Below are 22,021 nucleotides of genomic sequence, written 5' to 3' on the forward strand. Positions count from 1 at the left end.
AAACACAAAACATGGAGAAAGATGTTCCTACATAAGCAACATCTCCACCTCATGTCCCAGGTCTTGGATCATGAGTAAACATCTAACTCAAAAGGCCCAAATGGATTATCTGGGTGTAGTAGATCTAATTAACTAGTGGTGTATTTAAAAATATCAATACATCAATATACCACAACATTTTTTTCCACGATTCTGGATCAATATTCAACAGCATTATATCAATTGCTTTCTAATAATATGTTGTATTTATTATAGTCATTTTATGGTTTATATTTTAATACAGTGCAGTAAAATAAATTAATAAAATATTTTTTTAATTTACAGTGAAATGAACATTTCTGTGATGTTATTAAACTTAATTAAGCTAGTTGGGAGCAGTCATTACGTCCTCCTCAGCTGAAGTAACACTGAAATCTCGCAATAATAGTATCTCGCAAGATGACTGGGGACAAGAGGATACACTCGACTCCAGCAGTTTTTAAAGCTGATGCTTGTAAACGTTTTGGTTTCGTAACAAATGAAAGCGGTTACGACGTTGTCAAGAGTCATGTATTCTTTAAATTCTGCAACACCAGAGTCAAGTACACCGGACAATACTACAAATATATTCCTACAGAATCACAATATTTCGTTGCCTCTGTATCGTGATACTTGTATCGCCAGATTCTTACCAATACAAATCCCTGTAATAAAGTAGTAATGACTTTGGACAAAGTGACTTTGTTGTTGTTATTCATAAAAAAAAACCTTGTGGGTCAAACCCTGGGATACCCTCTAAAAAAAAAACCTACTGTTCCGCGCGTGACCCGAGGAGGTGATGTCACCCGGTCACGCGCGCGCACGACTCAGCATTGTCGCTTTAAGAGCGCGAGTTGTTACCGGAAGTGGAGGGTGTTTCCAGCTGACTCCTCAACAACACTAGACTTCCCACCCCGCTACTCCCGCCGGACACCCCGAGACCACCCTCGCCCGCCTGTCCTCGGGGGCCCCTGCAGAGGGAGAGAGAGAGAGAGATAGACCCGCGGGAGAGGCCCTGGTTCCTGCTCCTCCCTCCCCGCCTCGCCGCCGTCAGGAGCCGCTAGCAGCTCCCTGTCATGAGCCCAGCCCGGCCATGGCATCCTCACCCGGTCTGTGCACGAGCGTCGGCCCCACGGAGGACCAGAACGGAGACGTGGACGGGTCTCTGCTGCAGATGCTGAAGGCCATCGCCGACGAGAGGAACCGCCTGAACCTCCGGCAGGAGGTCAGCGGTCTGGGTGAGAAGAACCAAGATTCTATAGCCTTGAGTGACGTGATGCTGTCTGACAGCTTTACTGGCCATTGTCTGATCTGGGATCTGTGTTTTTTTTTTACGTCTTCGTGTCCGAGTTTAGCTTTAGTAACTTTTAGGTTTAAACCTGCAAACCTTTTGTGTGTCGCTGGTCGAGATGTTCTTCTTGGTTCTGGCACCACGAACTCAACAGGTTTTTATCTCGATGGAAAGTTGAAGTCAAATGAAATAGATTTAAAATATATTGTCTAATAATAATGATCTATTACAAGTAACGCATTGTATCTCTTTTATGACTGTAATTGAGTATTTTCATTTGTTATTGTATATCTAAAGGTACTTATTAAAGGACATGTTACTCGTTACTCGGAAAAACAAGATCTATGTAAAAAAAAAAAGAGACGAAATTAAAATAAAATGAATCATTGGTTGTTGTTGAAAAGACTAGCTAACTTATTTATTAATGGAGTCTTAAAGTCGAACCTCGGATGGATCTACTGACTCCTTCAAGAAACATTTAATAAACAATTAAACATTTAATAAACAATAAACAATTAAACATTTAATAAACAATAAACAATTAAACATTTAATAAACGATAAACAATTAAACATTCAAATAAACAATTTCCCGAAGGAGACCTCCTGAGGAATCAATGAAGTTTTACCTTACCTTACCTTACCTTACATCTTAAGACGTTTTTATTTGTTCAGGCTTTTCCTTGATTTTCTGGAACTCCTGTTGTGTTATCAGTTTTATCTTGATCTTTAAAGTATATATTTTATTGAATATTGTTTTGATTGTTTAAGCGCTTTGTGACCCTGGTCTGGAAAAGCGCTATATAAATAAAAATTACTTACTTACTATATATTAACTCAGAATTAATTTGAAAATTAAGTTATTGGTATTAGTGTTGCGTAGAAAATAGTTTGTATGTCACAAAGCGCTTAAACAATCAAAACACAATAAAATATATACTTCAAAGATCAAGATAACACAGAGACAAACACAGGAGTGACCCTGGTCTGGAAAAGTGCTCTACAAATATAATTTACTTACTTACTTGCATACCCTCATACATCTGGTCACAATGCTGTACAATATTTTTCTTTTATTATAATAATAAAACGTAAAGAGGCATCACACGTATTTAAAATGGAACCTTAAGACATTTTTCTTTAGCATCTGTTATTTTTAAATGCTTTTAGATGAAGAGTAATATCAGCTCCTCAACATAACTAACCTTTCACAACTTCATAACTTAAACTCTGTGTCAAAAGATCGACCTTTTCTTGAATCGATCTTTGTATTTAAATTGAGTTTCGCCAGAGTAAACTAAATAACTTCATTATGATTTTATTTCTCTTTCCTTTAGTGAAGGTTCTCAGAACTGTTGCCGAACAAATGTTGTTTTGTTATTTGTTCTTCCACAAATAAACTTCATCAGAGTGTAAAAGCTCACTGAGAAGATTGTTTTCTGATCGTAAACTGACATCAGATCCTGCGATTAACACATTGATTTGCCTGCAGCAGGTTCCGATGGTTTGCTGGTGTGGAAGATTGAAACTCTGTCCTGACAACCAGCAGACATTTCCTGATTTAAACCTGAGGTTCCCTGAAGAGGCGATGATGTCAGACACAGTGTGACATCATTTTTACAAAACCTGCTGCACAGACGCAGCTATAGAGGCGACATCAATGATTCAGGTCTAATGAGGGCTGAACTAACAGGAAGAACTTGTGTTGCTGATACGAACACAGATCTTTCTCTCTCTCCGCCTCGACTCGCTGCACCTCTTTTCAGAGCGAGTCGACCGAGGTGACTTTATAATGTCGAGCTTAGTCTCCAACATTAATATTTCTTACACTTTTAGTCGTTTTGGAATAAAAAATCAATTTATAGGGAGCTGTTAACTTGAAGACGACATTAACTATCTTTCGACATACATAACTCATCAACTTTACACCCCAAAACAAGACCGCATTAACTAGTTAAAAGCAAGAATCATTTTTTTTTTGTGTGTCTCTAACACACACTCGTGCATGGGAATTTTCTCGCAGACAAAATAGTTTCTTAAGCTTCTTCTTCTTCTTGAGCGATACTTGGCCACGATATTAACTTCCTCTTCATTGAAGTTGCTCTGTGTGTTCCATATTTTCTTGTTACAAACAAATAAACCAATTATTTTTTAAATATACTATATATAACTTTATCTTTGACATTGTTGTTAAACGGTCATCAAAATATGAGATTCACATAAGAATGTGTACAACATGAATCTTCAAAAAATTCATCATATAAAAGTCTATACAAATGATAACAAAGGTGGTAATGAAACATAATAAATAGTATCACAGTAATAAAGGGAAAAATCTACTAACGTTTGTTACACTTTACTGTACGAGTCCAATCAAGCCAGTTAAACCAGGTTCCCCCCAGTCTGCCACACAAGGAAGCCGATGCAAATAACCCCCAAAAACAATCAAAATAAATCGTATTTTTATTTTAGAGTTGATCTACCTAAACCTTTACCCGCAGAGCTCATCCCTTCAAGTATAAATCAAACCCACAGCCACACTCCCCGTAGCTTTCATCTCTATACACTGATATTTTAATCTCAATTTATAGGTGAGCCTCTCCGTCGTCTCTATATTTCCCTCAATGTTAATCTACTGAAGATAAACCAATGCCTTTAATGCTTTCTGAGAAAACGTATATGGGCTTCATTCAATGAGCTGCTGTGGGCCAATAAAGATGCCTGGTACTGTTTTATTCATGTGGCAAAGAGACGCCTGTTAAAGAGAATGATGGATACGCCGGATCTAAACTCTGTATTTGTTTAACCCATCAAGTGTCTGCGTGCTGTACTCAGTCACACTTCTGATCAATAATCGATCAAACCATAGACTCTTCAAGCTCTTGAAAATCATGTTCATAAATGTTCCTCAACACCAACGTGATACATATCGTTGAAGGACGTCAGATTCTCGTGGCTACAATGAAATAAAACAGGATTTAATAATAAATAACTCTGCTTCTCTCCTGCAGGTCAAACGTACTCTAAACACCAGCGGCAGGAAAAACAAACCAGCTTCTTCTAATATATTGCACTTTTCCAGAAGTGAGAGTTTGGATGACGTGCCACTCTTTCTTTTTTTAATCAGATGATGAGCAGCAGTTGTGCACTGGGCTTCATAACACAGCTGATGTATTTTTAAAATTCATCTGGAGTTAAAAATAGAGCCTTGTTTCAGACTGTGTGTCTGCGAGGAGGAGAATTAACTCCTGAATCATCTTTGGTGGAGAAAATGTTTCATTTTATTTAAAAGTCTATTCATAAAACGGGACTTAATGTAATGTGATGAAGCAAATGTGTGATATGTCTTTCTGTTTTTCATCACTTTCTCATTGATACGCGTTTAATAAAACACTGTTTTGCTTTGAGGACATTTAAAAAAGACACCGGCAATTAAGTTATGTTTCAATAGAACATTTGTATTAGGGTCAATTGTTGTGATATAATGAATACCAATTTTTATGAAGAATATATTTAAATAATACTTAGTTATATAATTTTAATTTAGTTTTTTTAGTTTAGTTTTTTGCATGTGGATTTATTCTCATCCAAAAACCACAATAAAGAGCCGAGATAAATAAGAATAAAACACCAATATTCACTCTTTTGCTCACTATTACTTAAATAATACACTTTAAGAAGAAGTTACTGGATTAGAAAACCAGTTAGAACGCATTTTATTAATACAGTTAAGAAAGTTTCACTTGTTTATGTAAAAAAAAAGTTGAAATATTTGTCTTAATTTCAAATTAAATAAACATATCTTAGCTTAAGTTCTGGGGGAAGTAGTTAAACACGATGAAAGACCTAACGCTATGTCATCCTCTGCCTGGTCGCTTAGCAACAGTTGCCGGGCGGCACGCAGTTGGCTCACCCTGTCAAAAGGTAGTACAGCATCCAGAAGTGGTGAATGAACGATTACGAGTATGAACTTCGCCGAAGGACCTGTAAATACAAAACATTAATTATTTAGTTTTTGTTAAGACAAACCAGTTGATGCTGGGTAAAAAAAAAAGAACATTGTACGAGAAACTCATTTCAGTTTTGTTGCTTGTTTGGCAGGTTGTTTCAAGGATGACCGCATCGTGTTCTGGACCTGGATGTTCTCCACGTACTTCATGGAGAAGTGGGCGCCGCGGCAGGACGACATGCTGTTTTATGTCCGCAGAAAGCTGGCTTACGTCAGCGCCGACAACACGGAGGGCAAAAAGGTGAGATTAGAAAAATACTTTTCAGTGCTGTTGTCTTACAACCAATCACGATCCACTCGTATGGTATTGATTCAAATCCAATATTTTCACACACACACACACACACACACACACACACACCCACACACACCCACACACACCCCTAGACTAGCATAAGAACAATTTTGTTTTTTAATTTATTTCCAAACTCTTGGCTCTGATCACATGTCACATCTGGCCTTTATCACAAGCTGCCCTACAGCCGCCTCCGTCACGGTTGCTATGGTAACGTGCCATTGTTCTCGGGGTAGAAGCGCCAACAAGTGATGACGGACGATCATTGAGTTCTTCCAACTTGACAACGGCTCCTGTGTTCGTCTCATTGTTTGGATGCTGAAGTGGACGTTGAAGTGTGAAATTACATCAACACTGGAAACTCCTGTTGATCCTCATCAACATATGTATGACGCAGTCAATGTGATATTTAACGCTGCCAAGGTGGTCATGTGATCATCATGTGCTTCTGTTTTTTAGCAACTGTCGGTTACGTTCTGGAGATTAACAACATATTCAGTGAATAATAACTATGTCATCACTGTTCATCAAGTTACCATTAGACTTATCTTGAGTTACAAATTGTCTTATATCAAGTTACCATTATCTTATCTTGAGTAAAAATAGTCTTATATCAAGTTACCATTAGACTTATCTTGAGTAAAAATAGTCTTATATCAAGTTACCATTAGACTTATCTTGAGTTACAAATAGTCTTATATCAAGTTACCATTAGACTTATCTTGAGTTACAAATAGTCTTGTATCAAGTTACCATTAGACTTATCTTGAGTTACAAATAGTTTTATATCAAGTTACCATTAGACTTATCTTGAGTTACAAATAGTCTTATATCAAGTTACCATCATCTTATCTTGAGTTACAAATAGTCTTATATCAAGTTACCATTAGACTTATCTTGAGTTACAAATAGTCTTATATCAAGTTAACATTATCTTATCTTGAGTTACAAATAGTCTTATATCAAGTTACCATTAGACTTATCTTGAGTTACTAATAGTCTTATATCAAGTTACCATTAGACTTATCTTGAGTTACAAATAGTCTTATATAAAGTTACCATTAGACTTATCTTGAGTTACAAATAGTGTTATATCAAGTTACCATTAGACTTATCTTGAGTTACAAATAGTCTTATATCAAGTTACCATTAGACTTATCTTGAGTTACAAATAGTTTTATATCAAGTTACCATTAGACTTATCTTGAGTTACAAATAGTCTTATATCAAGTTACCATTATCTTATCTTGAGTTACAAATAGTCTTATATCAAGTTACCATTAGACTTATCTTGAGTTACAAATAGTCTTATATCAAGTTACCATTATCTTATCTTGAGTTACAAATAGTCTTATATCAAGTTACCATTAGACTTATCTTGAGTTACTAATAGTCTTATATCAAGTTACCATTAGACTTATCTTGAGTTACAAATAGTCTTATATAAAGTTACCATTAGACTTATCTTGAGTTACAAATAGTGTTATATCAAGTTACCATTAGAGTTATCGTGAGTTAAAAATAGTCTTATATCAAGTTACCATTAGACTTATCTTGAGTTACAAATAGTCTTATATAAAGTTACCATTAGACTTATCTTGAGTTACAAATAGTCTTATATCAAGTTACCATTAGTCTTATCTTGAGTTATCATTAGTCTTATCTTAAGACTAGTCTTAACTTGATATAAGACTAATGGTAACTAAAGATAAGACTTATGATAACTTGATATTAAACTAATAGTAACTCAAGCTATCATTAGCCTTATATCAAGTGTTTATTAGGTTGATCTTGAGTTGTCAATTCATTCAACTTTAGTTATCATTGGATTAATCTTGAGGTGTCACTAGTCTGGTGTCAGAGATAATAATCCCTCAACCCACCTCTCAGGTGGAGGTGGAGGTCTACAGACGGGACTCCAAGAAGCTGCCGGGCCTCGGCGACCCCGACATCGACTGGGAGGAGAGTGTTTATCTGAACCTCATCCTGCAGAAGGTGATAGTTGGTGAAAACATCAGGAGAAGCTGAGTGTTGAAGTCAGTAATTCGTGAACGTCTTTGCAGCTGGACTACGTTGTGACGTGCGCCGTCTGCACGCGCTCAGACGCCGGTGACATCCACATCCACAAGAAGAAGTGCCAGGTCAGACGTCGCCAATCGATCGGTTGCAAACACGTATTGATCACTCAGTTTCCGTCACAGGAAGTGTTCGCCTCGCCCAGCAAGCACGCCATGGACAGCAAAGGGGTGGAGTCTAAGATGAGTTACCCCAACATCTTCTTCATGATTGACAACTTCGAGGAGGTAAGAGCTCGAGCGGGAGCTTGAATTTAATTGTAGTTCGATTTTTAAATAAAGTCGCTTGAATATTTGGTAAATAAATTAAAATTATATTAATTTATGTCATGAGTAAATGTACATGAATGAGAAAATCATTTTATTGTATTAAAAACAAACTGTGCCATAAACTGTTGAAGACGGTAGAAGGTCGGACACGGATATAAAGCTGCAGTAAAATGCTCTCCCAACTGTCTTCTGACCTACTTTATGAGGAATAAATAAAAGAAGCTGAGCAGCATCACCGAGTGTGTCTCTCCTCCGACCCCCTGCTGGGGCTGTGATCCAACATTCATCTGTGCAGCAGCTCCTGTTTGTAGGTCACCCTTAGCCACTGACCCCAGATCTGTCGTTCCCTTTTAAGAACCGTGGAGACTGCAGGTTTCTAACGCTCGCTTGTTATTTACTTGCATTTAATTTGATGTGTAAAATTATAAATAGAAAATGGAACCAGACACAACTGGATTTTTTGAAACTTTATAACATGCTTTGTACTCAAAAATATGCAACAGCACTGCCTAACAAATCCTATTTGATTCATTTTCAACACAAACGATTTGTCCTACTCCCTCTCAGTGAACTCAGGGCTGTAGCCGTGTGTGCTTTGTGGGTTTTTAACTTTCATCTCGTCTTTGAAAATTCTTTGCTTTATAGTTTCCCACGACGCTTTTACTTTTTATTTATTGTAGAGCAGACCTCCAATGCTTGTGCAGGTGAATCTGGTCTATGTTTGTGGGCGGGGGGAGGGGCTACGCTAATGACAGTTATATGAGCCTAAAAGGCTAAATGTCTTTGTTTGTGACTTCAGGGTCACCAATAAAGGGTTAACAGGATAATCTATTGATGTATCAAAGATTAAATGTGTTTAATGTTTTGTCTTCAGGTGTTCAACGACATGACGGTGGGCGAGGGCGAGATGGTGTGCGTGGAGCTGGTGGCCAGCGACAAGAGCAACACATTCCAGGGCGTCATCTTCCAGGGCTCCATCCGCTACGAGGCCCTCAAGAAGGTCTACGACAACCGGGTGAGAGAAGAGACCCTTCCTCGAAGAGGCTCCTCGTCCTCAGCAGCGTCTTCTGGTTTGGTCACCGTTCTTTGTCTGGCCGCAGGTGAGCGTGGCGGCGAAGATGGCCCAGCGGATGTCGTTCGGCTTCTACAAGTACAACAACATGGAGTTCGTGAGGATGAAGGGTCCTCAGGGCAAAGGTCACGCGGAGATGGCCGTCAGCAGGGTTCCTACCGGAGACACGTCCCCATGCGGGACGGAGGAGGACCAGGTGTCGCCCCTGCATGAGCGGGTGAGTCGAGGAGAAGATGAGAAATTTACAAGAGAAAGTTGAGATCAAATCCTTCATTTTAAACAAGAGATGAATTCAAATGTTTTTAACTTCTCTACCTGTCGCTGCTTAATGCTTTATGACCACTTGTCATCGCATCCTCCTCGCTCAGGTGTTTTGAGCTGCGGCCTCAGGTGAGAAACCCATCGCTAGTTGTGTTTGCTGATTCCATCCACCAGGAGTGTCCGAACAGTTTTTGTCGGGGCAGCTTTGATGAAGTGAAAATGAATGGAGTCAAACAGTGACGTCACATCGAGAGCCATTATATATTTGGGACTTCAAAATAAAAGCTCAAATATTTTCTAGCTCATCGAAAAAGTGAGAGCTTCTCCACGGACACTTTGAAATACTTTGATGACATTTATTATGTTTGATTTTATTATTTACAATCAAGGAATTCTGGCTATTTTACATTTTCGGATTGAAATAATAGTTTATAACGCAGACAGTGGAATCTGCTGCAAATGGCACCTGTGCCGCACTTACCTACTATACTGTGGGGATTTTGTGTTGTTTGTGAATCTGGGATTGTTTAATCTTTGTGTGTGTTTGCAAGGCTTTATTTGACCTGGGCCTGTGTTGCAGTAAATGAATGCAATGCAACAATGATTATTTAATATGAATTAAATATGGAAGATTATCAGTTAATCAAGTGACTATTTGAAATGTGTGTTAAATCTAGATGATTGATTACAGTAAAGTTGTCATTTCCTTACAATACACACAAAAATAGTTGTTAAAAGATGTTTATTTTTACTAAAATATTTATTGTAAGATGCATATTGTTACTCTAGAACTCCTCTAGTCCGATCATTGAGCTGTGCACGTCGTTTACATTAGCACTAACTGCTCGGCTACAAAATAAAAGTCTACAATCTCTCTGAAGTGGATGTTAAATTTGCAAGTTAAGTTATGATTTTGATTTTTTTTTCAAGTTAACTTTCTCAAGGGAACCAGCAGGTTTATTAGATTTTCATCAGTAAATATCACTCTGGTCCCTCCAGTGGACAAAGTCTATACTTCTAAAGGTCTTTCAAGCTTCATTTAACCAGAGATTTAACTAGTTGAGATGGTTTCGTCAGTCGCGACGTCCTCAGAGACTAGAGTCTTCCAGCTCTGCAGAAGATGGCGTATCAGCTCAGGGAGAAATGAGGTCGAGATCAATAATAAATGTCGCTGGACTGAACGATGAATCATTAATCGTTCTCCAGATGTAGGAGTCGGAGGACGTGATCGTAAGTGACAGCGCTGACTTTTGTTACGGACCCTGACGGCGTGAACAGATGCAGACGACGGGTTGGTTTGTCGGGTTTATTTACGGCTATTTTAAATGTCAGGTCCTGTCAGTGTCGTCAGGATAAAAACTAAAAGAGTCAAATGTGGTTCATGAGAAAACATTTCTTGACATGGGCACATGACTTCCTGTGTTGACCAGCCTCACTTCCTGTCCAGGTGACCTCCTTCAGCACCCCTCCGACCCCCGAGAGGAACCGGCCCTCCTTCTTTTCCCCGTCGCTGCGACGGAAGGTTCCGCGCAACCGCATCGCAGAGATGAAGAAGTCGCACTCGGCCAACGACAGCGAGGAGTTCTTCAGGGAGGAGGACGACGAAGGTCGTGGATCCTGGAATCGTTAATCGCCCATCGATACTGATCAATAAAGTTTTGTGTTTTTGCAGACATCACTGCCACCAACCTGCGCTCTCGCTCGCTCTCCGGCACCGGGCGCTCGCTGGTCGGGTCCTGGCTCAAACTGAACCGGACCGACGACTTCTTCCTGCTCTACTCCCACCTGACTTACGTCACGCTGCCACTGCACCGCATCACCACAGGTGGGCGCTGTCTCCTCCACTGAACTGAGCTGTTATGACACATGACCTGAGCCACTAATGTGTGTGTGTCCCGCAGACATCCTGGAGGTCCGGCAGAAGCCCATCCTGATGACATAACGGCTGGACGTGACAGTCGCTCTAAGTGCCTCCCTGCATCAGGCCTATGAGACCACAGCGCCCCCTTCAGGGCACCGACCTAGATCACAGCAAAAGCCAGCAGCACTAGAGAACCGGAATCCAGCTGAGGCTCCCTCTAGCGGTTGATTTAAGCCCCTGCGGACCGACGTCTGGGCCTCCTATGAGTGCAGGAACTTTGAGACTTATGCATCTTCTGCCTGGACCACAGACTCGTCTCCTGTCCAGGAACACGGGGAACTCCGTCCCGACTGCACCTCCCTGTGACACGCAGCACCTGACCTGTGATTCCGCAGAACCTCTTTACTGCTCTGCACCTCCTCATGAGAAGCCACACCTCCTGTTCACTGCATGACCCCAGAACCGTCCTCTAAAAGCTCAGAACCTTCTTGTCAGACCCCTGAATATCCATGGTATACGACACATGACCTCCTTCTGAGACCACAGGAACTCCTTCATGGACCTTGTTAGACCCCAACACCTCCTTGTTAAAACCGTAAACACTCATAGGGTCCAGGACCTTCTTGTCAGACCCCTGAATATCCATGGTATACGACACATGACCTCCTTCTGAGACCATAGGAACTCTCTGTGAGGCCACAGGAACTCCAACCCAACACCTGGTGGTCAGACCCCAACATCTCCTCGTTGGACCCCAACACCTCGTGCTCACACCCCAACACTTCCTCATTGGACCAGACACCTCCACGTTGGACCCAGACACCTCCTTGTTAGTCCTTGACACCTCCTTGTTTTACCAGACACCTCCTCGTTGGACCAGACACCTTCTTGTTAGACCCCAACACCTCCTCTTTGGACCCAGACACCTCCTTGTTAGACCCCAACACCTCCTCGTTGGACCAGACACCTTCTTGTTGGACCCCAAAATCTCCTCTTTGGACCCAGACACCTCCTTGTTAGACCCCAACACCTCCTCTTTGGACCCAGACACCTTCTTGTTAGACCCCAACACCTCCTCTTTGGACCCAGACACCTTCTTGTTAGACCCCAACACCTCCTCTTTGGACCCAGACACCTTCTTGTTAGACCCCAACACCTCCTCTTTGGACCCAGACACCTCCTTGTTAGACCCCAACACCTCCTCGTTGGACCAGACACCTTCTTGTTGGACCCCAGAATCTCCTCTTTGGACCCCAACACCTCCTCACACCCCAACACGTTTTCACTAGATCCAAACACCTCCTCGTTGGATCCGAAAACCTGAAGAGTCAGGACTCTGCTCCACCAGGACCTCAGCAGGATGAGAACAAACCAGCCATCCAAGAAGTGCCTCCTTCTTCTAAGTTCCTGCTGTGTCCAGGTCCTCACCATGGAAACCGGTGTCGGGATCACGTGACCTCCGCGAGGCGACTGGCTGGTCCGGAGGATGTGCTGAATGTTTGTAAATACTGCTGCTTCTCACTGAACCGCCTTGAAAGAGCTTCTGAGCAACTCTTGAGCGAAAGACTCCGAGCTCCACTTGGATTCTGACCGTCGCCCTGACGACGAGCGCTTCTGCCAGCAGGACCCTGACGCTCGGACATTTTCTTTTTCTTTAACGTTCCCTGCTTAGGCTTTTGTTGGAAACCTGCGACTCTCAAAACTGAAAGTGACTTGAAAAACTTTAAAGGGAAGACGAGTCGGAGAGCATAAGCTACTTCTCCCAGGACGCTCCCGAAGCCTTAAGTTCACCTCCACGTCAAGAGCCGACGCTTCCAAAGATCCCAGGAACCCAGTTGAGCGCTTCCTGCCGAGCGTCCAGATGCTGAAACCAGCAACTCTTTATACCCCATTATTTAACCATCGTGTCGCCACTGCAGCGTTCCTGACTTCTTTTCGTTTTTAGCGGTTGTCCATCATTTGAAGAGGGAAACTTTTAATGAAGGAACCATTTTTAGGCCACTTCACGTGAAGACACTTTAAATATTACACTTTTATAGAGATGCCGCTTTTTGGTTGAAGTATTTATTTGCCGTAGGATCACGAAATGACATCCAACTGTGTACATAATATTTTAATTTATTGTGTTTCTCGTTCGAACAAATAGCTTGGTTAGTGAGTCTTTCACAAAGTTGATTTTATATTAATTTCCTCACCAGATGAAGTTTGTTTTTAATTAAATAACTCGTGAAAATGTTGATCTTGAACTTTCTAATTGAGAATTAAAAGTCAATTAAAATTGCAGATGTTCCACAATTAACCTTTTATTCTTTTTTCAACATATAAACTAAAGGAAACTTTCAAATTAAATATTAGGAAGGTAGTCATATACTGGTATGTTAAATGCTGAATATGACGTACAAATGAGCAAGAAAACATTAGTACCAACACAAGTACAGTGTATTTATCACAGCTGTAAATACTGAAAAATCCTCTGGAGGTAAATGGAGCTTTTATCACTTTGGTCTCTGCTCATCACCGACTCAGAACTGCAGCCGATCAAAGCGGTTCTGTAGCTCCCCGCAGCTGAATGTACCGCGCCGCCCTGACCCTTGAGCTTGACGGCATTTTGCGCTGTAAAACTTCTGCACGTGTTCACCTATTCCAGTATTATTCAGACCTTTTGATCAAGTCTGATCTCAAATCCTGGACATGTGATCACCACGCAGACCAAAGTGTCCACTTTAACTGCTTCATCCTTCACGACCTCCACACACACACAATGGAGAACTTTAAGAAAAATTTTAAGCTGAACCCCCTTTATAACAAGTTTGATGTTATTGCTTTGTGTAAAGAATAAAATGTCCACTTTCTAAAACCTTCTGTAAAACCCATCTGATAACTTCTTTCTATATTAAATAAAAATCACGGAAACGCTGCCACCTTGTGGTGAAACTGACTCACGTTAAACATTTACTCAGACCTGAAGAATAAACTTACAGAGGTAGAGAGAGAGAGATTGTTTTTTTTTTTGTTTATTCATCAATAATCTTTACAAATGTCAGACGATGGCGTCGACGCTCCAAAGGCCACACAAAGGACACTTGGACAAACCAAAAACCAGAGTCCACAGGGAGGGTAAAAAGTAAAAACCACTGGTTTGTTTGTGTTCATTCACACGAGGTCCAAATGCTGTAAAGTCCAATAAATAGTTTCACAGACGCACAACAACCTCCACATATCCATTCCACAACTAACGCTTCGTGATTGTGTCTAATTTGTAAAACCAAATTGATTAGGTTTGAAGAAAAATAAACAATAATCTTGGCCGGATCGTCAGACGCTACAGTCTGGTTAAAATCAGTTAAAACTCTCAACAGCAGCGTCGGACCAGAGGGAATGTCGCCTGGTCGTTCTGGACCGTTCACAGTATCTACAGCGATCTTGCAAGCAACCGAGCAATGTTGGATGGGTTTAGTACAGTGTGTGTGAGAGTGTGTGTGAGAGAGAGCGGGAGAGCAGGAGAGAGTGTGTGTTCAGCACTTCTTCTCCTCCAGGAGTTTGTGCAGCCCGTCTGCGTCCTCGCTGGTCTTCACTCGGATGAGCATTGGGACCGGACTCTCCTGGTTCTTCTCGTCAACGGCCGGGTTTGGCACACAAACCACCATCACATTGTTCTTGCCGACCCTTGAGCAAGGCATGGACGCCTGGACGATGATGTTGAGCAGGATGTTTCCTGCAGACGGCGAGGGAGGCAAGAGTTATTAACAAGAGTATGAGATGACGGCGACTTAAATATGATCAAAACAAGTTTATAAAATTGTCACAGAGCTGCTCAAAGCTAAAACCAAACAAAGACACAAACTATTTTAAAGAAAACTAAAGAATCCTTCAAGCAGCTCATATAACAACCAATTGAAGATTACAAAAGTAAATAACTACTTTTCACTCAGTGTCAAACCAAATGTTTAAGGATCCGTATGGTAATGCAGGACAGTATCGAATGTAATTGTCTGTAACCACAGACATTTCACTTGAATCCGATCAGGACGCTTCTAACCATTTGGCCAACAGAAGCATTCCAACAATCACAAAAATATCACCACAGGCACAGAGGGGATCATGGGAGGAGCCAATTCCATCCAGATAATGGTCTCTAATCGTTTCTTTTTTCATTTTATCCTGTACTGGCACCAAAACTACAAATTCAAATATTGTTTTTAGAACACTGGCAATACAAGTTTCTCTGTGCAAATAACTAAACCTAGAGCAAAAATGTCTGACCTTCGATGCACCACCCTTAGTTTTTATAGAACTTGCCTTCATTCGATGTATTTTTCAACTGTCACCCAGTTTGTCCAGCAGGGGGCGCCGTTGTATTGCTAACGACTTCATTCGTTTAGAGTTTGTTACTTTAAAAATGCACATTACACTACAAAACACACATTGTGTGTTGAAATAAAGTGTCATAAACCCTTGTTAAGATGATTAGAAACGTAATTCGGATCATTTAACTTCAAACAACACACCTAGGTTGGTGTCAGCGCGGATGATCAACTGAGTTTTTCCCTCTCCGGTGGCTTTCAGGTGCAGCGTTCCGACTCCTTTCTCCTTGAACTCTGATTCCTTCTTATAAAACAATTTGCACCTGAAAAAAAATACATCACAAAGTCAGTCATTATCTTTACAACCCAACAAGTGCTCAGCTTTACATTTTGATGGCATCGTTGTGCGTCATCTGGATACACATTCATTTCATTTTAGATGCACTTTAATGCAACGTCTCACTTTATGAATCTCATTTTACTTACATTTATTTCATTATTTTTATTCTGTACTGTCGTACGTACCATAAAAAAATCGAAATTGTAATTTCAACACTGGCAAATGTTTTCTGTTTGAAGGTTTTTCTAGGTGCCCTCATTGATATTTCAAATGCCAAAAAGGGTATTTAGATATAAGGGGGGAAAAAAGGGTGTAATGGACCTTTTCTGCTCCAAGTACTTTTCTAGCTTACGTGTCAATCTTTGTGATCAAAACAGCCTTGGCTTTAGGAACTACATCAAAATGAATATTTTAAAAAGTCTATAAAACTAGTCAAATTTTTGTTAGATAGTAAACGAAGATTACTTTTTGGAGTAGAAGGCGTCATCTTCTTTGACTTCCTTGACTTCAGGTTTGGGAGGCACCTCTGACTCCTCGTCTGCATTCTCCTCTGGGATAGAAAACATTCAACATCTTTAGTTTAACTGCCAAGATGAGAGTACCGGTAGAGAAGTCACAGAGAACACAATAAAAGTTTTACTTGTGGATTTTCTGGTGTATCAATTTCATTCATTGAAATTATTTTACCAGAATAACGTATATATTAAATATGATTTTTTTAAGCCGACAACTCACCTGTGGACGGGGCAACTTCAATCTTTGGGGAGCCGAAAGAAGTCGGTGCCGTCAAGCTGGCACCGCCGAACAGCGAGCTCTGACCAGAGGAGAAGGAAAAGCTTGCAGGACCCATCTTGGACCCGCCGGACCCCAGCAAGGAGCTGTCCACCTTCTGACCAAAGTTGAAAGTGATTCCGACTGGAGCGGCAGGGGCTGAGGTTTTGGAGTCCTCGATGGTGTTCTTGAAGGAGAAAAGAGGTGCTGCCTGGGAGACGCTGGAGGTCGGAGGAGGGGCGGCCGAGGACGGCGGCGACTCTCCTTGCTTCTGCTCCATGGGTCCGTCTCCGGGCTCCAGCCCATACTTCTTCTGGATCTCTTCCAGGTGTTTCTGGTAATCCTTGAAGATGGGGCTGAGGTCGCACAGAGGGTTGCCGTTCACGTGTTTGGTGATCCAGTCGCGGACGGAGCAGTTGAGTCCGGTGATCTGCTTCTTCAGCTCCTGACTGTTGCCGCCGGAGCTCTGGGGGGCAGAGCCATTGGCCGTGGCGTTGCTTTTGGGCTCGGCGGAGGCGGATCCGTTCCCCGTAATATCTGAAGAGAAGTGAGGGATTTTAGAGTGGCTGGCTGAGACGGAGCCTCCTCCTCTTTGCTCCCCCTGCAGCCCCCGAGGCCACATGACAAGTGAACGAGCATCAACACACACACATTCAGCTCCATTACACTCTAATAGAGCAGCAACTGAGCACTTACACACACAAACACACAAGAAGAAACAAATGTTCCTCCTTTTGTATCTTCAATTCCACATTCATGCCATGTTGATTTTAGGAGACTATTCTTTATTATTGTGATAATTGTATTTCTTTTTACAAACTGAAAATGAGAAAACACACGGGAACTGAACCAGTTTCTAGAATACACATTTAGGGAGTTGAAAATAGTTTATAAAATGTAAATTAATGGTATATTAACTAGGGTTGTGAGAAAATAATGACACGAGATATCATAATCAGTCACTGTATTGTATGATATTCAACAACACTGTAGCAATTATTTATTTTTAAATAAATTAATCTTCTTTTTGGTTATTTTATTGTTCATATTGTAATAGATTGTGTTACATTAATCGAATAATTAATTAATTTTACAGTAACAAGCAGCATTTGTTAATCTTTGGTTTGCAAATAAACTGCTAGCCGCTGAAACGGCTAAAGGAACAATTAATCCCACAGGATCCGAACTGAGGACGAGAGGATACTGTTGACTACGGCAGCTTCTAAAGGATATTTGGATTCTACAACACGTGCAGTCCTTTGTCAAGAGTCATATGGTCTGTAAATTCTACAACGCAAGAGTAAAGTACCTGACAATACTACAAATATATCCTTGTTCCTACAGTATTATCATCAATAAACACTTCTACTATTAACTCAATTGTATATAAGGCTGAAGCTCTTTCAAGCTCATACAAAAGTTAACAAAATAAGAGTCATCAGGTAATTCGTGGTGCAGATTTGTTTTCAAGTTCTCTTAGATAATTCAGGTTTATTATCATTAAGTGGAGTTACATTGTCAGAAGTATCACTAACGGATGGACTTGAAGTTTTGTGAGATAAGGGACCTTTGATTTGTCATTCAAGGCACCTGCAGTGTACTTCTCTGATTTAGAAACAAAACGATGCTTGTAAAATTATCAGCAACTTACCAGGTTTAGCCGAGGAGGTGATGGGAAGAGAAGAGAAGCCTCCAAATGAAGAAACAAGCCCGTTCCCATTGGTCAGACCACCAGCACCCTTGAAGCCTCCGAAACCAGAGAACCCTTTAAAACCCTTGAAGGCTCCGCTCGTCTCATTCTTAAACAAACAAACCAAAGAATAAATCATAAAAAACAACACCAGGTTGAGATAATATTTTCCAAGGGAGAATATTTACTTCTGAGCCTGCATTCCTGCGCTTGGCCTTCTTGATGGGACGGTTCTTCAGCACATCCTCACTTGCAACCGAGAATGTTCCGGCCTTAGGAGAAACAAAAGTTCTTCACTGTGTACTTAAATCAAATAATCCTTCTAAAAAAATGGCTGACCTCCTCTCCTTCCTCCTCCTGATCCCAGTTCCTGTCAGTCAGCTCTTTATCTGCAATCCTCTTCGCCATCACACCTGTAGAGAGTAAACAATAAAGTTAATGATCAACTGGTGAAGAAAAGTTGCTTCAACAAGTGAATACGGAAAGTGAGATACAGTTGCAAAATCTCATTAAGGTTCTTCGAGTTTCATTTATTGCTAAAACGAAACTTGATCATCAGTTGATACTTTCAACTCGTTTTGAAATATAAAACCATCAATTATTTACCATTAAAACACAGAAACAGTTGATCACAATGTTGTCACCGACATTTAACACGTAATAAAGGAAAGTTAAGCTTAAATACATTGGGTTTTTGTCCCTCTTCTTCATCCCCAAAACAAAACTTTAGCCACCATCCTTGACTTCAGATGAACACGTACAGTTGGTTTCACAATGATTCAAACAAAACTAAATATTTTCCGATTACATAGTTTATCTAACAAGGCGACACACACAAGTTATTTAGAATGAAACGTTTAAAATCTTTGATTGAAATAAAAAAAAAAACACGTTTCGAAAGGATGGAAGTCTCGCTGCTCCACGACAAACGCGATCACTTCCATGGCTTAGATAGTACAACAATAATATAGAAAGGACGATATCAAATATGTATTCAACACTTGACAAACAGCAAAGTGATGTTAAGTTGTATTAAGGGCATGTTAAAAATATAACTCGAGCATGCATTCGCCGGGTGATGGCTGCTAACCTTGCAGCTAGCGTGGGCCCACAGCTAGCCGGTAGCAGCTGACATGTTAAACACGCGTTTGTCGCCGATATTGAGAATTTAAAAGACCACTCAAAGGAAGTATTAAGAAAAAAACAGTTCACGTAAAATACGTTAAATATACCTTCGATGTAAGGGCCACAGCGGGGCGTGTAGTCAATGACTGACTGGGTTTGACGACAGGTACCGCTCCGGTTACGAATTCTATCACGCCGCCATTTTACACAGCGTGAATTTGCCCGCGCCACTCGACGCGCATGCGTATAGCTAAGCGCAGCCTGGGAGTTGTAGTCCAAAAACTTTTTCTCTGTTCTTATTTTTTTTTAAATGTGGTATAAGACATGCATTCTATGCTAAATGAGATGTGCACTAAAACCACATCCAAACAAAGGATGAAAGGTAATTAAATATATGCATAAAATAATAATAATAAAATATCTATTTAAATTTTCTCACAAAAAAGTATTCCAACAACAAACAAAAAAAAAACAAAGCAACGCAAATATTGAGTTCCTATACAACTGTAAATTACATAAAAACTTGTTTTACTTTTAATCAATTTAATGCCTATAATATACTTTTTAACAAATCTTCTGCAGATATTTGATTTGATATTTGCCGAGGAGGATGAAAAGACTGCTTTTAAGGGCGAATAGAAACAAGCGTTGAATATGTTTGTATTCACTTTGACAGAATTGAAATTAAGTGTTCATTTCCATTATTGGAATATGTAAATATTAGTGGGATACAGTTTAATTAATTTTAAATTGCATTATCTTTGATTTGATTCGATTGTTTTTTATAAACAAGTTTTTTTTCTAATTTATGTTTTTTTTAAGCATTGTATTCCAAAAGCATTTACACTTTTCTTTTATTATAAAAATGTTTTATCATATGTTTGTTTAATCATTTTTAAATCTCATATCATTTCCATTGACATCAAGTCTACATATACATCCATTTATAATAAGGTAAGGTAAGGTAAGGTAAAACTTTATGGACCATTATTACTTATAATTGCCTGAAACATTTACATGTATATGGTTTTATAGACAACTTTTACATCACCATGTTTAGAAAAAAAACCTGTAGAATTCCTTGTCTAAAATATTACACAGTAATTTGTTTCTTGAAATGTTATTTAATTTAACTGTTGTCTCTGAGCATGTTGTCAAAAAACACCTAAAGCATTATCTTTAAACTTTTTTGTGTTTATTGACTGCCATAATTTAATTTATGAATGAATACTAAAATATATATATCGAAATAGGTTTGACTGAAAACAATTAAAACAATTAAAAATATGCACAAACATATAATCAAGTAATTGTAAGAATTAATGTAGATATACAATCAGTCCTATTCTCTGCTTTTCAATGTGTCTCTTTCAAACTCATTATTGCACTTGTTCAGTAGCACCAGAGGAAGAGAGAGCAAGGATTCAATAATGAAGGATAAACCATTGAGGTGACAACACACCTCAAACAGAAGGTCAGCAGCAGGAACTAGACTTTAGCTGTTAACGGTGTGTTCAGATCACTTAAAGGTATCCACCGCAACACTGGACTAACAGCTCAACCTGGGCCCAGATCCATGGAGTTTCTTATCTGCTTCTGCGCTAACTCTGGTTCACACAAAAAACATGTGTGTATGAAACGTGATGAGTGGATGTTGGCAGCTCACATGCCAGGTGTTCTCCAAAGCAAAGCTGTATTACCTCGACTTGATCTCAATGCTGCACAAGATGATGATGATGATGATGATGTATACATCCTTGTCTTCACTCAAATGAATGTAGTGTTTGGACGGAAAAAGAGAACACAGATCAACGTTCATGTGACTGTGACAAACTGTGTTGTTCTTTACATTGTTTTTAGGGTTGCTAGGTAACTTATTGGATAACTTAAATTACTCCCAAATACAAGACAGTGGAATAGATAGATATATAGACAGACAGACGGATGGATGGATGGATTGATTAATGGATGGGTGTGTAATGAATATAGGGTTACATTTTATCAGAACGACCAGCGCTCGGGTTATAACAAATATTACAATGTAATATTTTAAGAATATACCTTGAATAATGGAGCACCACCTTTGAGTCTTAGTCCAAAGGAAACTATTACATTTACGTGGATAATAATTAATTCATTAATTATGAAACACTAGTTTGAATCAATCCCATTAGCTGAAGTCACTAATTGTTGTCATAATTAATGTTCTTCACTGAAAAGAGACTCTTAAATTGATTATACAAAAATCTGAAAAATTGTAAAGGGCAACTGATCTACTTTTTAATGGATTTAATAAAATGAACAAAGAGAAAAGGGAGAACAGTAAATGGAATGGAATGATAATGATTGCTTTGATATCATGGAAGGAACGATATTAATGAATCAGGAAGTAACTTGAAGTGACTTGAAGGCTTTGATAAGTGTCAACTCTGGGAAAGCTTTCCAACTTATTTTAAGCCAATCTTGAATTCTTCTCTGGAAGAGCAGTTCGGTTGCTTGGTGGAGCCAAGTGTGTTTCAGTGGAAGCAAAAACAAACATGAAGGACTTCACTACAGGTGGATGGATGGATGGATTGAAAGTTTTTTTTGTTTCTAGTTTATAGAATGAAAATAACAATGTAGGATTGTTGTCATGGCATA

At 39.8% G+C, this 22,021-nt stretch overlaps 2 protein-coding genes across 3 annotated transcripts; one reads left to right on the forward strand and one right to left on the reverse strand.

The window, feature by feature from the left end:
* Positions 1-898: 898 nt before the first annotated feature.
* Positions 899-14,065, forward strand: kiaa0930. 2 transcript variants are annotated; one of them, XM_087786945.1, is made up of 10 exons: positions 899-1,256; positions 5,410-5,558; positions 7,503-7,607; positions 7,676-7,753; positions 7,814-7,915; positions 8,832-8,972; positions 9,058-9,246; positions 10,738-10,900; positions 10,963-11,115; positions 11,192-14,065. In XM_087786945.1, exons 1-10 carry the CDS (start codon positions 1,112-1,114, stop codon positions 11,230-11,232), a joined length of 1,266 nt encoding a protein of 421 aa, XP_087643071.1. In that variant the 5' UTR covers positions 899-1,111; the 3' UTR covers positions 11,233-14,065. The 2 variants fall into 2 exon arrangements, with proteins under 2 accessions (XP_087643071.1, XP_087643072.1); XM_087786946.1 differs by having other exon boundaries at positions 10,738-10,897.
* An 84-nt stretch (positions 14,066-14,149) lies between these two features.
* nup50 (nucleoporin 50) lies at positions 14,150-19,580 on the reverse strand. Its single transcript, XM_087786944.1, has 8 exons — positions 19,489-19,580; positions 18,596-18,669; positions 18,445-18,528; positions 18,218-18,365; positions 16,531-17,103; positions 16,261-16,345; positions 15,660-15,778; positions 14,150-14,866 (listed from the first exon to the last, which is right to left on the reverse strand). The coding sequence occupies exons 2-8, from the start codon at positions 18,662-18,664 to the stop codon at positions 14,667-14,669; spliced, it is 1,278 nt and encodes a 425-aa protein (XP_087643070.1). The 5' UTR covers positions 18,665-18,669; positions 19,489-19,580; the 3' UTR covers positions 14,150-14,666.
* Between the last annotated feature and the right edge of the window lie 2,441 nt (positions 19,581-22,021).

This window comes from Callionymus lyra, chromosome 3, assembly GCF_982586985.1.
Source record: "Callionymus lyra chromosome 3, fCalLyr1.hap1.1, whole genome shotgun sequence".
NCBI classification, from domain to species: domain Eukaryota; kingdom Metazoa; phylum Chordata; class Actinopteri; order Syngnathiformes; family Callionymidae; genus Callionymus; species Callionymus lyra.

Excerpts from the sequence above, each read along its gene's own strand:
- kiaa0930 (XM_087786945.1), top strand. The coding sequence starts at position 1,112 with ATGGCATCCTCACCCGGTCTGTGCACGAGCGTCGGCCCCACGGAGGAC. Across the intron at positions 7,754-7,813 it reads TCCACAAGAAGAAGTGCCAG|GAAGTGTTCGCCTCGCCCAG; the intron begins GTCAGACGTCGC and ends TTTCCGTCACAG. Across the intron at positions 8,973-9,057 it reads AGAAGGTCTACGACAACCGG|GTGAGCGTGGCGGCGAAGAT; the intron begins GTGAGAGAAGAG and ends GTCTGGCCGCAG.
- nup50 (XM_087786944.1), bottom strand. The coding sequence starts at position 18,664 with ATGGCGAAGAGGATTGCAGATAAAGAGCTGACTGACAGGAACTGGGAT. Across the intron at positions 18,529-18,595 it reads AGGAGGAGGAAGGAGAGGAG|GCCGGAACATTCTCGGTTGC; the intron begins GTCAGCCATTTT and ends GTTTCTCCTAAG. Across the intron at positions 17,104-18,217 it reads CACCTCCTCGGCTAAACCTG|ATATTACGGGGAACGGATCC; the intron begins GTAAGTTGCTGA and ends ACTTCTCTTCAG.